Source organism: Pyrus communis, chromosome 3 (genome assembly GCF_041283825.1).
Source record: "Pyrus communis isolate YQ-2024b chromosome 3, ASM4128382v1, whole genome shotgun sequence".
NCBI classification, from domain to species: Eukaryota; Viridiplantae; Streptophyta; class Magnoliopsida; order Rosales; family Rosaceae; genus Pyrus; species Pyrus communis.
Genome location: NC_142567.1, coordinates 19,675,704 through 19,691,592, shown reverse-complemented (window position 1 = coordinate 19,691,592; position 15,889 = coordinate 19,675,704). Strand labels below are relative to the sequence as shown.

The window sequence follows — 15,889 nt, the reverse complement described above, 5'->3', positions numbered from 1 at the left end:
GGCTTGAGGAAGCTTCCAATCAACTTCCCTAGCATTTGGAGTAGTTTTGGAGTGGAGTGGACATCAGAATAGGCAAGTTCAAGAGGGCACCTAGTTGGTCGGAACTTTCGAAGGTTTTTCTGACCGTTTTCCGTTGGATTTTGGACTTCTAATGTACGAACGTGTTCTACTCTTCAAGACCTTCAAATCCATATAAATTTCATGGATTTTGGTTGAGAATTGAAGAAGATATTAAACTTTGAAAAATTTCCAAAAACCGGCTAACCAGACAGCGGCCGGCAGCGGACTTCGGCGAGTTCCCTAATGCCGTTAGGGGTTCCATCAGCGTGCCAGGCACGTGCCTACTCATGCCCGGCGTGTGGCTGCGCGTCTAACGTCCAAAACTTTTTTAAAAAATATGGAGGTGTTCGTGTTGTCGAGTAGATCATCTTGTATATTCGTATGTGAAGTTATTCCTAGGGTTTGTGTATGTGTTTTAAAATTAACGTAAAATTAGTTTTTACACACACACACACACACACACACAGATATATATATATATATATATATATATAATTCCATAACATTTTTAAAATGATTTATGCTTTAAATGCCATGTCGAAAATGAGTTGTATTTTAAGTATTACATTATTATAAATCATGAATTATATCGTTTGATGACGCGGAGGCTTAGGTAAGCTTCAAGTGAGTATATTGTAATGGTATTGGTTGTATGGCACATTGTTATGGATAAATGCATTTAGAGCTCATCATTGCTGCACCCCAGTGTTAGTGCTCCCGCTCGAGGCTAGGGCACAGTCCTTCACGTGATGTTCACCTCCCGCATTGCATGCTCACCTTGGATCCAAGTTTGGTGCCAGCCCTGTCGTACATACCACAATAGGTGGTTCCAACTCATAGGTGACCCGCGATTATTCGCACAACCTTTACGTGATCGTAGCACTTGAGCGTACATATTTACACCCAACCCTGTCGTACAGACCATAATAGGTGGTTCCGACTTGTGTGCTAGCATATATTGATGAGCTATAGGTCCAGTCGTACAGGTCACATTAGGTGACTCCGACTGACATATTATTTTATGTTGATTTCACCTAGCTTACATCTTTTAGTGCAGAAACGTTATGACATGGCATACTTTAGTTTTTTTACTGGCCTTGTGCATTGGTATTCGTATGTATATACGTAGTATTATTTTTTGGAGACTATACGGGTTTTACAGTGAGAAGTTATTATGTTTAGAAAAGATAAATGTGTTTTCAAGCGTTTTGTTTTTGCCCACTTACCCTTCTGTTTTGTGCCCCTCCAGGTCCTAGGTAGCTGTACATCTTGGTGGTTCACGAGGACTTATCGGTGATTCTAACGATCGACTAAATAACTGTAGGGATATTCTCCCCGTTTGTATAATTAGTACTTCGTTTGTCTGATTGCACTATGATACCTATGCTCTGAATACTTGTGTTTGGTTATGTTCACTTTCACACACTTATTTCTAGTCTAATTAAGTTTGAGTTTCGTTTTTTTTTATTATTACCCATGTTTTCGCATAATTATCACTTTTGTTGAGCACTTGGCTTCGTCACTTTCACTTGACGGTCAGTACGTCTCGACTTTGGTTGGGGTGTGTCAACTAGTACCTAATTAATCGTCAAATAATTATCTACAATTTTGAAAACTTATTTCATGATGTTGGTTTCACGTTTATTGGATGCAATATGAAGGTGAAAATGAAATGAGCCATTAGAATGAAATGACCTATTAGAATGAAAAAAAAAAACAAGTATTTCAGTGTAAATAGATCGTCTCTATTGAATAAAGAAAACCAAATTTGAAACTATACACGAAACTCTGAGATATTGGAAGAAACTAAATAATAAGCCAAATGAAAACAAGGATTTCCAACAAGTTTAATCAGAATTTGCTACTCAAAATTCAGTATGCCCCTATTTGGACCCGAATTTACACTGTCGGCCCGTGCAATCAAGGTCGTTGAGTGAGCATAGCTTCACATCGTCAGATGAAAAGTGGAGATAATTCATTTTGTTATTATTGGAGGATAATGTTATGGTGTTTTATCATAATTATCTTTTAAAAATAATTTATTATGAAGGATGAGATATGTATTTCCAACTGGAAACATGGCAGCACAATTCAAGTTGATTTGGGTGTTTTGGCATGTGAATATGTGGGTGGCGTCAGGTGGTTCAAATTGATTGTTGCCTATTTAGAGTATGGTGGGGATCAGGATGCACGCATGGGTAAAGGTTATGAAGAAGCCTAGATAGGGTTAGATTTTGGTGGCGATATGATAAGCCTAGGTTGTGATGATGACACAAGAAACCTAGGTAAACTAGGCTTTTTGTTTTTGCATGGTGATGGAAGTAAAGGTTTCTGCTTGAGGGTTTTTTTTTTTTTTTTTTTTTTTTTTTTTTTTTTTTTTTTTTAATAAGATCAGAAGCCTAGGTGGGATAGGGTTCTGATGTGGTGTGATAAAGCTTAGATAGGCTTTATTTTAGTAGTCACAAAATTTGAAGGCCACAGATTAGATTTCAGTGAGTTAGAGTTGCAGTCAGACTCTACACAATTATCTAGACGTGCCAAGCAAGTACATCAGTCTTATAAATACAGGTGCCATGGCAACGTAAAGGCCTCTCTAATTCAACACACAACTGCCCTGCGCAAATCTCTCAAACATCTTGAGATTTTTTATTTTCTTTTTCAGCCAACACACCTTTAGTTTGGATAAACAACACTGTGAAGGCAACCAGCGAACATCTTTAGTTTGGATAAACAGCACTGTTGCTGTAGAATCAGCCAATCGAGGAGCACCTTCAGTTTGGATAAACAGCACTGCGTCGAGCCCGACTAGTTACCTATCCAAGTCTCGGTCAAGAAGGGTTTCCGAATCCTGATTGGCAGAGGTCATCTTATTAGCCTTCTCGGTGAAGTAAGGTGTTACAAGTTACTGCATTCGGCGCATTGAACGCTGAGTGGTTTTATGATTGAATACTCACAAGTGAGTTTCAGAGTTCGGCATTCTGACGGCCGAACCACATTTACCATCAAGACATACATCTCTTTTGAGTACTTGTGTTCGTATAATTTGGAGCCGGTTCGACGTGCTTATACTCTTACGAATATAATCACAGTGACTGAACCCGGTGTTGACGATTTGTGAACTTTGCAAAACTAGCAGCCTTGTCTTCAGGCTCTAGAACCTGAAGGCCAAGACGTGTTCCTTCCTCGGCCGCAGTCGCAAGATCAAGAAGTCAGCAACGCGCTCAATGCAACATCAACAAATTTTACTCCTCGGCCAACAAGTTGACACGCCCCGCATCAACCGAAGGACGTAATTAGCTCATTAGTTACTCGGCCTGCGTGCCACGTAGGCTTTGTAATTTTTACGTCAACAGCCCCTTATCCCACATTGACCAAGTCTCAACCAAATGGAGCGTTTATTTACATGGACATCTCAAAGGAGAATATCATGTTCGTACAAAGATAGATAGTTGGCCTCTCCCCTAATAGGGATTTTCAATCGCTTTCGAGCTTACCTGTTTCACGTCACTCTCTCGCCATTTGCGATGATGGCAAGGTGGGCCCCTTAATCTTCTACTTCTCGTTTTAGTTGTCTTTTTGTCACTCTATCCACCGTCCCAATTCAATTATCTGCGTGTATTTTGTATTTTTTGAACCAAACAAGGACCGTAGGGCACCCTCACGAGACCACAACTGAGAACATTCCAAGCCAGGTTAAACCTCTTGCCAAGGTCAAGATTGTTCAGGTAATTTCGAATAGTATCATAACTGTGCTTAGCCTTGGAATAGTTAATTTTTGTTTGAAATCTAAGCTATTATTGGTAGATGGCATTGTTTGGGTGTTGATGATCAAGCCATGCTTACGCCTGGGATAATTGATCAAGCTTTCTTTTTCTCTCATGCTGTCGTGAATATTTGGATGAGAAGCTATTTCGTTGTATCAGGTTCTCTTGTTTTCATTATTGAGAATCCAATAGAAGAGGGCTGTATCATCTAGACATTTGTCTAACTAATTGTGACTCATTCCTTGTGAAAACTTGAGTCACGTAAAATATCGGGAACAATAACAAAATTCCAAAAAATCAATTCTACGGATGGCACATAAGCCAGGGTAAATTGCACTCGTAGAAAACTCCAAGCCAAGGTTCAACATGCACTTTATGCCATTCCCACATCTAACCAAGCCAAGCCAAGGTTCAATTTGTTCAGAAAACAGGCAAGAATATAATATATTTCTGAGACAGATCCTCAAAACATACAAAAGAGCATTTCCGCAGAGAAGTACATCTAACCTGCCTTAGATTCATACAGGGACCGAGAAACAGCCTTACCGGTGAAGCTAATACTGATGATTCAGTTCATTTGTTCGCAAATCAAAAGGACAAATAGAAACTAGTTCTTGGCCTTAAGAGAGTTATTCTCCTTGATACTTCTTCGGTTATCCAGCTTGACAAAACGCTTGAGATCTTCATAGGGGAGAGTTTCAATCTTCTTCCGGCTTAATTCACTCAATGCAGGGCGCTTATCAAGTAGACCCCACAACCAATCAGGGTACTCAGAATCTGGCAAGATCTTAGGATCCGTTCCATCCTTTAGGATATTGCCTCCGACCACAGTAGTAGCCTTGACTTCTTTGGCCAGAGTTGACGCTTTCGGTGCATCAGTTTGAGAACCACCCTTTTTGTCCTTCTTTGCTTTGCCAGCCCCAGCAGAAAATGTTCTTTGTGACAGTATCCCAACGACTTCCTTGGTATTGATAACGCTTCTAAATGTTTTGACATGACTCATCGCCATACCTTTATCACTACAAGATCAGATCAAACGACAGAGAAAGGAGTGCCAAAATTAGATTGTGATCTTCAAATGAGTTTCAAAAAGTAGCTAAGTACCAATCTCAACAAACTACATTCTTGTTTCCTCCTAAAACTACATTGAAAAATCAAAATCAATTCCTACTGCTTCGTGGAAACCAGACATTTGGGTACTGATCAAATCCAAAGACCAGATCCTTAACCGTACCCTAAACCGTAAACTTTCCTCTCAAAACGAAGCATAGAATAATTTCAAAGTCGCATTCGGGTTTAAATTTCTCAATACCACAAACAAGAATATTAAGTATACAGCATAGATCCGTCAATTAAAAATTTTATTCAAAATAATCCAAATTTGAAGAGGAAGGAAACAAAAAAAAAAAAAAAAAAAGAAAAAAAAAATCAAATTAAAGACTTAATCAGTATCATGGGTATCATTTGTTTCCATTTTAAATTTATAATATCGAAAGAGGAGCCTAGAATTTGCATTCTTTCCCAAACAAAAATAAGAAGGGGGCAAGAAAAACAAAGTTTTCGAGATTAATTTAGGCATAGAGTTTTAGGGTTTAGGCTATCAAGTTATCAAGCAAAATCAGCAATGCATATATATTCCAAAATTGAAAGAAAAACAGAGGAAAAATTACAAGCGAAATTGAAAATCAACTGAGATCGCTTACCTCTGAGAGAGAGAGAGAGAGGGGGAAGAAGAGGGGTAAATTCCTGAGAGAGAGGTTGATGAGGGATTGGATTTGGATGGAGCGACCTCTCGTTTTTCCGAGAAATCTTTCCTCGAGTTTTCAGTCAGCAGAGCGAGAAGGAGAGGAGGAAGAGAAAAATGATTAGGGTTTTCAGGGCCTGTTCATTCCACGGCGTGTATTTGGAATTGGGCCCAAATAAATGGTGGTGTGTAAGCCCAAACTAATGACTCGGATGACGACATGTATGAGATTGTCTTGGAAGGCTTGAAATCGGTCTTTGACAGCTCTTCACTGTGTTTGATAGAAAAATTAAAAAATATTTATAGGAAATTGACGCGCTTTTTAGAGAAGAACAAATTAGTACTTCTTCATGAATCACTAAAGCACTTAGGTTTCAAAAATAAATAAAAATTTAACGTGTTTCTAATGTAAGCAATTCGAACAAAATTACTTATGAACAAAGGTTTGGGCTCATTTTCATTTGGTGAACCAACCTTTTCATCTTCTTTAATTTTCAACCTAAGTTTTTATTTTTATTTTTAATTTTATACAATAGTATTGGGATGGAGATTAGGAATACGTTGCACAATGAGCATGTTATTATCAGAACTCTCTTGCCGAATTGGCAAGGCAGACGTATCAATCTACAACAAAGCTAGAATTTTTTTAGGCTAGCTGAAATTAGTATCATAAAATTATATGTTTATTTTTCCTTATATAAAATTATATAATAATTAATATAAAAGAACAACAATAGAATATAAACAATTCTTGAAATCATATCCCTAACCAACAACTTCAAGGATCATATAAATAATTAACCTACTAAATAAATCAAGAATAAGTAAATAAAGCGATTAAGAACATATCAAGGGTTATTGTGACATCCCATATTGCCTAGGGAAATGATCCTTTTATGTATATTCTCATACCTACCTAGCACGAGGTCTTTTGGGAGCTCACTGGCTTCGGGTTCAGTAGGAACTCCGAAGTTAAGCGAGAAGGGGGCTAGAGCAATCCCATGATGGGTGACCCACTGGGAAGTTGCTCGTGAGTTCCCAAAAACAAAACCGTGAGGAAATGGTAAGCCCAAAACAGACAATATCATACTACGGTGGTGGAGCGGGCCCGGGAAGTGATCCGTCCCGAGCCGGGATGTGACAGTTACATTTATTGGAAAATTGCAACGAAAAGTAAGGAGTTGCGGAGATAGAGATTTAATTGTGAACTAAAAGAAAATTCTTTTTCTTTTCTTTAGTAAGAAGTGCGGAGGCTAAATTGTATAGGGTAAATGGTCTTTTTCTTTAACGAATAGGATAGAAGGGGAGAGAGGATAGAACTAATTTATTATTTTCAGCATAAAAATATTATTTATTACCTATCCTCCACTAAATATACATGAAATAATAACCTGTATTGGAATTGAGTGGGTTATATATGTTACATGCATTAACATAAGCCATTAAAGCATGGGTTTAAAAAAAGAAAAGAAAAATGATAGTGTTATTCACACACCCTTATTCATTTTTTGTCATTGATCTTCGTCAATTCATTTAATCCGAATGTTGAAAACTGAGAAGCATGTGTAAGAAATCAAAATAAGTGCTCAAGTAGCAGTACACTTACAAAAAACCTCCCTAGACTACAACCCACCTTAGCCTTGTGGGTGGCTCCGCCCGTGGTATCAAGAAATCTCACTACTCATACCAATTAAATTTGAGACTTCTCAATTACAAATGCAAAAGAATATAATTGCACATTATGCTAATAGAAATTTGCTCGCTAAGGTTATAATGGTTAACAATTGAAGTCACAGTAGCTCAAATTCTTTATGTCTTTTGTTAATTGTCTGCTTGGCCAAGTGTGAGGCATACTTTTAGAACTCAATCCAGGGGTGCAAGTTGGAATGGTGTTTTTCATTTCGAAAATAAAACTTAGGAATCCAAATCTGAATATTTTCCGAAAAAATGGAATGGAAGTTGGAATGCATTTAGGGAGCCCGATATTTCGGAAAAAAATTCAAATTTTTATAATTATTTACTCAAATTATGCATTTCATAATCAATTTTATTTTATTGTTATTTTGGATACCTTTGGTTCATTGTTTTTATATTAAACATACACTTATTTATTAAAAAAGAATGAGCGTAATAGTACATCAAGAAATTAATTGAATTTATACTTAAACATATACCAAATATTAAGAATGAACAATAAATTACATGTACGAAAAAGTTATATGAACTTCCAAAAGTTATATGAACTTCCGAAACTTTCAAGATTACTTTGATTCAAAAAATTCTGAATATTTCAAAATTTGAAAATTTGAAAATTGTGATCCGACTTGATTCCGAAATTTTAGACCAATGATTGGAAATGTTTTTCCAATATGATCTGTCCGAAAATCTCCCCTAACTCAATCAAATAAACCTCTTTTCGCACTATGTAGGGAGTTAACGGATTTTCTAAATAGAATTTTATATATCTCCATCTGTTACTGATATGAGAGAGCAACTTACATATGTCAATTCATTATTGGATAGAGATGTCACATGACAGTAAATTCATTTCACATAAATCTCCTCCTAATATGGGCCACTTTTTCACCCGTGGCAAAAAATAATGTAGCCTTCTAATTCTTGTAGTTCAATTCCTAAACCTGACTTAATTCTTGTATGGCTCCCTTACTTAAAGTTACATCTGTGGCATAAGGCCTGGTGATAGTTTTACCTCAAAAGGTTTTATTTCTACAATTATTTTAGATGTTCGGTGTAGAGTTTTATCACAAAAAATTTCAAAGGTATTAATTAGCAGCGATATAAATTGTATATTGTTTTGGTATATCTCATATATAAGACTCTGCTCTTCAACATTAACCAATTGAACTACAAGTCGATATCCCATATTTACCTTGAATAAAGATGACATAATTGAACTACAAGGAAAGTCATCCCACCCACCAAACCAATCTAGCTAATTGAAACTATTTTCATCAGATGTTGAAATTAAGAAGCATAAAAAGTTTAAATTAAATTGATACTTTGGGTGAAAAAGCTTTACTTAAGAAGGTTGTGTTTAACATATACTTGAGGAATATTCAGTAGTAAATTGTGTGTTCAAACTTCAAACATGCCCATTTAAACTACAAGAGATTTGGCCTTAATAGAGCATCACAGATAATATAACACGGTTGTTGTAAAAAAGAAGAGAAATTGTGACGAAAAAAGTTCACGGAAAAAGAAACCAAAAGTGTGCGCAAAGCTTGGTTAGGCTAGTATGTGATCAAAGGTGGATTTCATGTAGTTCTTCCCCCTATGCGCTGAAGCTGTATGTACTTGTTTGGGCCCAAAATAATATTGTTGGGCCGAGCATACGGTTGGGCTCGGCCCAAAGCTATGTCAACTACTATGAGCTGCTTGATAGATTATAGGCCAATTAGCAGGGTCGGTCGAGTCCGATCCTAAGTAGGAATAATTCAAAGGTCGAGGAAGTCCTGGTGCAACCAGGATTCCCGGTCAGCAAAGAATAAAGCCTCGGAAGAGGGGAAAGTTCAAAATCCTAATGGGAGTGGGTTTGTTCGAAGTAAAGTTGGAACGGGACAATGACTCCCAATCCAGATAAGGGTGCAATTCGGTTTCAAGGAACGGGTGCTATAAATACAAGAAATCATGCAACAAAAAAGGACCTTCAATTCAGCATACAATTGCCCTGCGCAAAACCTCTCAAGTACCTTGAGATTTTTTCCTTTTCTTTTTCTGCCGACACACCTTCAGTTTGGATAAACAGCACTGTGGAGGCACCCGGCAAACACCTTCAGTTTGGATAAACAGCACTGTTGCCACAGAATTAGCCGACCGAGAAGCACCTTCAGTTTGGATAAACAGCACTGCGTCGAGGCTGACTGGTTACCTATCTAAGTCTCGGCCGAGAAGGGTTTTCGAACCCTTGTTGGTAGAGGTCACCTTGCTAGCCCTCTCGGCGTAGTTAGGTGTTACGAATTGCATTATTCGGCGTATTGGACGCCGAGTGGTTTTATGATTGGATACTCACAAGTGAGTTTCAGAGTTCGGCATTCCGACGGCCGAACTACGTTCACCATCAAGACATACATCACATTTGAGTACCTGTGTCCATATAGTTTGGTCTTGATTTGACGTGCTTATACTCTTACGAATATAATCACAGTGACCGAATTAGGTTCCGACGATTTGTGAACTTCGCAGAATTAGTAGCCTTGCTTCAGGCTCTAGAACCCAGAGACCGAGAGCGTTCATTCCTCGGTTGCAATCGCAAGATAAAGAAGTCAATAACGCGCTCAACGTGACATCAACGAATTTTACTCCTCGGCCAAGCTCGGCCGACGAGTTGGCACGCCCCGCATTCAACCGAAGGACGTAGTTAGCTTATTAGTCACTTGGCCTCCGCGCCACGTAGGTTTTGTAATTTTTAGAGTCAACATTTTGGCACGCCCAGTGGGACCATTGTGCTAAACCTTCGGAGTTTATGACCATTGAGACATGGTCTGTAAAGAAGAAAACAATCATGGGAAAGTCAACAGCTAACTTACCAGTGCAAGGCCTTGGGCAGGATTTGCACCCTGCAAAAAATCCGATCATTATTGCGCCGCCCGAGGCCACAAGCGCGACACGCCGAGAAAATGACATCTATCTCAGCGGACAACCTCGCACTCAAAAGTCCCTAACCAAACAGCAGGCATGTTCGTTGAATGAATAGTGGAAGATTGCGACGACGATGGTGGGGAGGGTTCTGATCCACCAACTGGGTCGTTTATTCGGAGACGACTTGATGAACAGTATCGACAGGTCGAGCAGTCGATTGGTCAAAAGATGAATGATTTACTGGATACAATACGAAGTAACAACGACACACAGACCAGGATGCTTGAACTGTTGGTTAGTAAAGCCTTCGAAGATGGCCAGGTCAGCCAGCCTCGGCAACTTTCTACGAATGTTCCAGTACAAGCCGAGAAAGGGTCCGCCCGGCCACAACCAATCACCTTAGATAAAAGAGGTGGACCGGGCAATAGATCCGAGGGACCAAGCCAGGGAGAATAAGCCGCTTCCGTAAACATGATCGAAGTCCAGAGAATGATTGACTCGGCCCTAAAAAAGGGGCCGAAGTTTCCAAAATTCATCCATCCATACCCGGCTTATGTAGAAAGGTTTGAATACCTGCGAGGTTTCAAGATCCCTGATTTCAGTCTTTTCACTAGGGAATCGTCTTTATCCTTATTAGAACATGTGGCTCGGTTCACAGCGCAGTGTGAAGACGTCAATAGCGACTTCTATAAATTACGGCTGTTTAATTTTTCACTAACAGGCTCAGCTTTCGCTTGGTACATTAATCTCCCACCCAACTCCGTGCAGAGTTGGGAAGAATTAGTCGAGAAGTTCCATGAACAATTCTATCAGCCAGGGATGGAAATGTCCGTATCATCGTTGGCCATGATGGCTCAAACGTCCGACGAATCTCCAATGGAATACCTAACAAGGTTTAAGTCGGCCAGGAATTGGTGCCGAGTACCTCTCCCCGAAGTGGAATTCGTCAGGATCGCCCTTAACGGATTGGACGTGGAATACAAAAAGAAGTTTCTGGGGGCAAATATTCGAGATATGTACGAGCTTGCTCAACACGTTGAGCAGTATGATTATCTGCTCCGAGAAGAAAAGATATCAAAGTCACCATCCCGGGGAACGTTGTATAAGAATCCCACGGTTAGCTATGCATTGGCTAAAAGCGAGGACCCTTAGTATGCTAGTGTGGATGCGGCCGAGATAGTAATAAATAAACCTTATGTCTGCAAGGCTTTAGCTCAAGTGAGTTCCAAAGACACCAAGACCCGTTTGGCCGCCGAGGAGATAAGTAAATCATCGAAAGTATACACTTTCGATATCACCAAAGCCGATGCAATTTTCGATCAATTATTGGCAGCAAAAATCATCAAGCTTCGCCCGGGGCATACTATCCCTAAGGCCAATGAATTGAAGGGCAAGATATAATGCAAGTATCATAATTCTAATAAGCATGCAACCAATAATTGTGTTGTATTCCGAGACACAATTCAAAGTTGGATCGAGAAAGGAAAGTTGAAATTCCTAGAGAAGCAGATGGCGGTCGACGTCAATCCCTTCCCTTCAACAACAATTGGTATGGTGGATGCTCATCTTCCTAAAAACAAAGAAAAAGGGAAGGCCGAATACGTCCCGGTGCAGCATATCCGTAAACGGAATGGTCAAACAAGACTAAAGATTGATTTATTTTCAAATGCACCACCCACGGAACGCTCGGGGCCACCCGTCGATGAGCCTATGACGGGGTCGAGTTGCGAGGAAACTCATGAATCAAGGGTTTTATGCGACCATTGTAAAACACCAGTCGAACCTGGGAAGAAGACATCTTCGACACCATCTACGACCCCTACAACATCGCCAAGGGGACTTGGTAACGGTCCATGACGCCAAGTGTTTGATAGACTCGGCCCACAGGTACTGCCAAAAGACCAGGCTCCGGTCAGGCGGTGTCTTGACTTCGACGTACCTTTCTATAACGAGGATTATTACTCGCGCAATACCAGCAGTTCGGGCTCACCAGCCGATCGAAAAACTTTCAAACCACCCAGGACATCGGATCAACGCTGGTACAGTTACAATTCTCCGACTGGCCTATATACGGCGTTGTCTAAATCTCAAAAACGTCGTCGCAAACGGATAGATTGCATGGCTCGACGACGAGAAGCGCAGACCAGCCCTGCCAACCAGTGGCAACCAAAAAAGGCCGTGGAAAGCATTGGTGAGCGACCAACCCCGACTATCACGATCGAGTTACTCGAAGGGAGAAAAGTAGCGGCTCCCGACTTTGAGACCACTATTGAAGAGTCTGAGAAACGTATCAAGCTTCTTCTTCGGACAGGGGAGACGAGGGCTCGTCTCAAGCATTTTAGACAAGAGGCCGAAAAGAAACTTTCTCCGTTACCACCGCGCTAGCCGTTCATCAAAATACGACGCAATCTATACCCTCCATTCCTTGGTGACTCCTTGGAGTACATACAAGAGTTTCATAAGAAATATTCCGCCAATGACTTGTACGGACTACCCAAGGCGTGTCAGGAAGCCCTCGACCTAGCATTAACTTGCCCTGATGCCGAGCAAATTATTTAGAAAACTTCCGACCCAGCGATAAAAGCTAGATTCCAACATATACGGGAGGCTCGGGTCCTTGGTTTTGAGGTCGATCCTTACAGGGATATTGACGCCGCCGAATTACCCTTTTCACTCGAAGACCTTCAGCATTTGCGATATCATTTTGAAGTTTTCTCGGCTGTATCTCTCTTCGGCCTCACAGCCGACGAGGAAAAAAGGATAGCACGGTTGGATACATATCTAGACACGAGGAATGCCCGTATCGCCTATGAAGAACGAGCTTGTATAACGCAGGACCAAAATAAATCTTCGGCAGTAAACATAGTCGAGGAAAACAGCCAAAATAAGCTAGACTCGGTCAAAACGCCTCAGATGCCGGTTCATACCAAGGCACTCCAAAGTTCGATTGAGGATGCTCCGCCAACTGATACTATGGTTACTTCTGTGGAAAACGACGACCACGATCCGATGGGTCCCTCGGTCCTCGAACATATGGAGATCAGTATGGTCCATTTCCTACCAGCTGAGTTCCAACTAAGTACCTACCAGTCAAATTTCTTGGACGGGGACGTGGTTGCTGAGGAAGCAACACAAGTGGATTTCATCACAAACGACGACGATAGGGAAGTCCGAAACGAGGACAACCTTAAGGCGGCTTTGGCCGAATTATTTCCCCGTTCCTCCTCGGTTAATCTCCAACACCTCAAGCCGTTATACGTCATGGCTCACATCGAAGGATTTCTCATTTCTAAAGTGTTTGTCGACTGTGGAGCCACAGTCAACATTATGCCGATGTCCGTCATGAAGGCCTTACGCCGTTCTGATAACGAGCTCATCCCATCAGCTATCACTATGAGCAGCTTCGTCGGCGACAAGTCTCAGACCAAAGGAGTGCTTCCATTGGAAGTCAGCATTGCCGGTCGTCACCACATGACGGTATTCTTTATAATTGACTCTAAGACCGACTATAACGCATTACTTGGCCGCGATTGGATCCACCAAACCAGTTGCATTCCTTCATCATTATACCAAGTCCTCATCTTTTGGGATGACAAATCAATCGTAGTACACCCAGCTGATAATCATCCATTTGAAGCCAACATGATTCAGGCTTGCTATTATGATGATCACGTCAGCTATATCACCCTCCAAGGCCTTAACGAAGATGGGCGGCCGACGAGAATTTCGGTACAGAAAGTTATCGAGGTCGGCGCCGAAACTGTCCAACAGGATTCGGCGAGACTTGGCTTGGCAGATTTGCTCACCAATGCCGATGATTGATACCACCAAGCAAGAACGGCGTCAGGCCGCGGTTTCATCGACAATGGAACGTCTGCTGGCCCATTGGTACGCCATCACCAAGCAACCAAATTCCAGCATCAATTTAATCGAATTTTTGGCCGAAGCGGATAATGGCCCCGTTCTATCCTTTGATAAAGTTCAGGCCGCACCAGCCGAACTCGAAGACAATCGGCCCCAGGTTAAGGACCTATTGGAGGAAGTCAATGTGGGCAGGGCCGATGATCCTCGAACATTGTTTATCAGCGCGTTACTCCCACCGTCTATGAAGGTCGAGCTCCGTAAATTACTCCAGGAATTTATAGATTGCTTCTCGTGGAACTATCATGAAATGCCAGGCCTTGATCGAAACCTTGTAGAGCATGAGCTACGTATCAAGGACGGGTGTAAGCCTTTTCGACAACCCCTACGCCGATTTTCGACCGAAGTACAACTTGGCATCAAAGACGAATTAGTTCAGCTTCTAAAAGCTGGCTTTATTAGGACCGCTCGGTACGTCGAATGGTTGGCCAATATCGTCCCGGTGTTGAAGAAAAATAGAGCCCTTCGCATTTGCATCGATTTCCGTAATCTAAATCTGGCCACTCCCAAAGATGAATATACAATGCCAATCTCAAACTTGCTAATTGATGCTGCAGCTAATCATGAATTGTTATCTTTCATGGACGGCCATGCCGGTTACAACCAGATCTTTATCGCCGAAGCCGACGTCCACAAGACGGCTTTCCGCTGCCCTGGGGCACTCGGTACTTACGAATGGGTAGTCATGCCATTCGGCCTCAAGAATGCCGGCGCCACATACCAACGAGCCATGAATATGATATTCCACGACTTAATCGGTACAATCGTCGAAGTTTACATCGATGATGTGGTGGTAAAGTCTAAACGCCGCCAAAAGCACCTGGATGATCTGCGGCAAGCGTTCCTTCGCATGCGCAAGAATAATCTCAAAATGAACCCGGCTAAGTGTGCCTTTGGTGTTTCGGCCAATAATTTCTTAGGATTTTTGGTGCACCATCACGGCATTGAAGTCGACGAAAATAAAGCCTGCACAATCATTAGCGCCCTACCTCCGACAACAAAGAAACAACTCCAGTCATTACTCGGGCAGATAAATTTCCTCCGCCGCTTCATCGCCAATTCGGTCGGTAAGACGAAGGAATTCTCTACGCTCTTTAAACTTAAGCATTTCGACAAATTTGAATGGCGCGAAGAGCATCAAACTGCATTTACGCAAATCAAGGTGGCCCTTTCCACACCACCCGTGCTAATTCCACCTTGTCGCGGCAAACCCCTTAAATTGTATATTTCGGCAGCCGCTGAATCCATTGGTTGTCTCCTCGCGCAAGATAACAATGTAGGGCATGAACAAGCTATCTTTTATCTCAGCCGTAATCTGAATTCGCCAGAGGTGATTGCTTAGCTTTGTTTTTTGCCGCATCAAAGCTTCGGCACTACATGCTTCCATCAGTTACGCAGGTCATCGCCCAAACAGACGTAATTCGTTACATACTTACTCGACCCATCGTCAAAGGCCGAATCGGGAAATGGACGCTCGCCTTATCCGAGTTCAGCCTTCAGTACGTACCCCAAAAGGCCGTCAAGGGGCAAGCTCTCGCCGACTTCTTGGCCCAACACCCTTCCCCGTATGGTTTTGGGGGAGGCGACGTTGACATCGGTTTAGTCACAACACGTGATAACCATTGGACTATACATTTTGATGGTTCCAGTACTTCAACCTCGGCTGGTGTTGGTATTGCCATTTAGTCGCCCGACCACTGCCGCTAGTATTTTTCTCTCAAGTTGGATTTCAGCTGTACAAATAATCAGGCCGAATATGAAGCCCTCATCATCGGCCTCCAAGTTTTACACGATTTACGGG

General features: G+C 41.5%; 1 protein-coding gene across 1 annotated transcript; it reads right to left on the bottom strand.

Moving 5' to 3' along the window:
• Positions 1-4,239: 4,239 nt before the first annotated feature.
• LOC137715919 (large ribosomal subunit protein mL54) lies at positions 4,240-5,690 on the bottom strand. Its single transcript, XM_068455282.2, has 2 exons — positions 5,528-5,690; positions 4,240-4,843 (listed from the first exon to the last, which is right to left on the bottom strand). Exon 2 carries the CDS (start codon positions 4,831-4,833, stop codon positions 4,432-4,434), a length of 402 nt encoding a protein of 133 aa, XP_068311383.2. The 5' UTR covers positions 4,834-4,843; positions 5,528-5,690; the 3' UTR covers positions 4,240-4,431.
• Between the last annotated feature and the right edge of the window lie 10,199 nt (positions 5,691-15,889).

Bases quoted from the DNA above. Each gene is read 5' to 3' on its own strand.
- LOC137715919 (XM_068455282.2), bottom strand. From the start codon at position 4,833: ATGGCGATGAGTCATGTCAAAACATTTAGAAGCGTTATCAATACCAAG.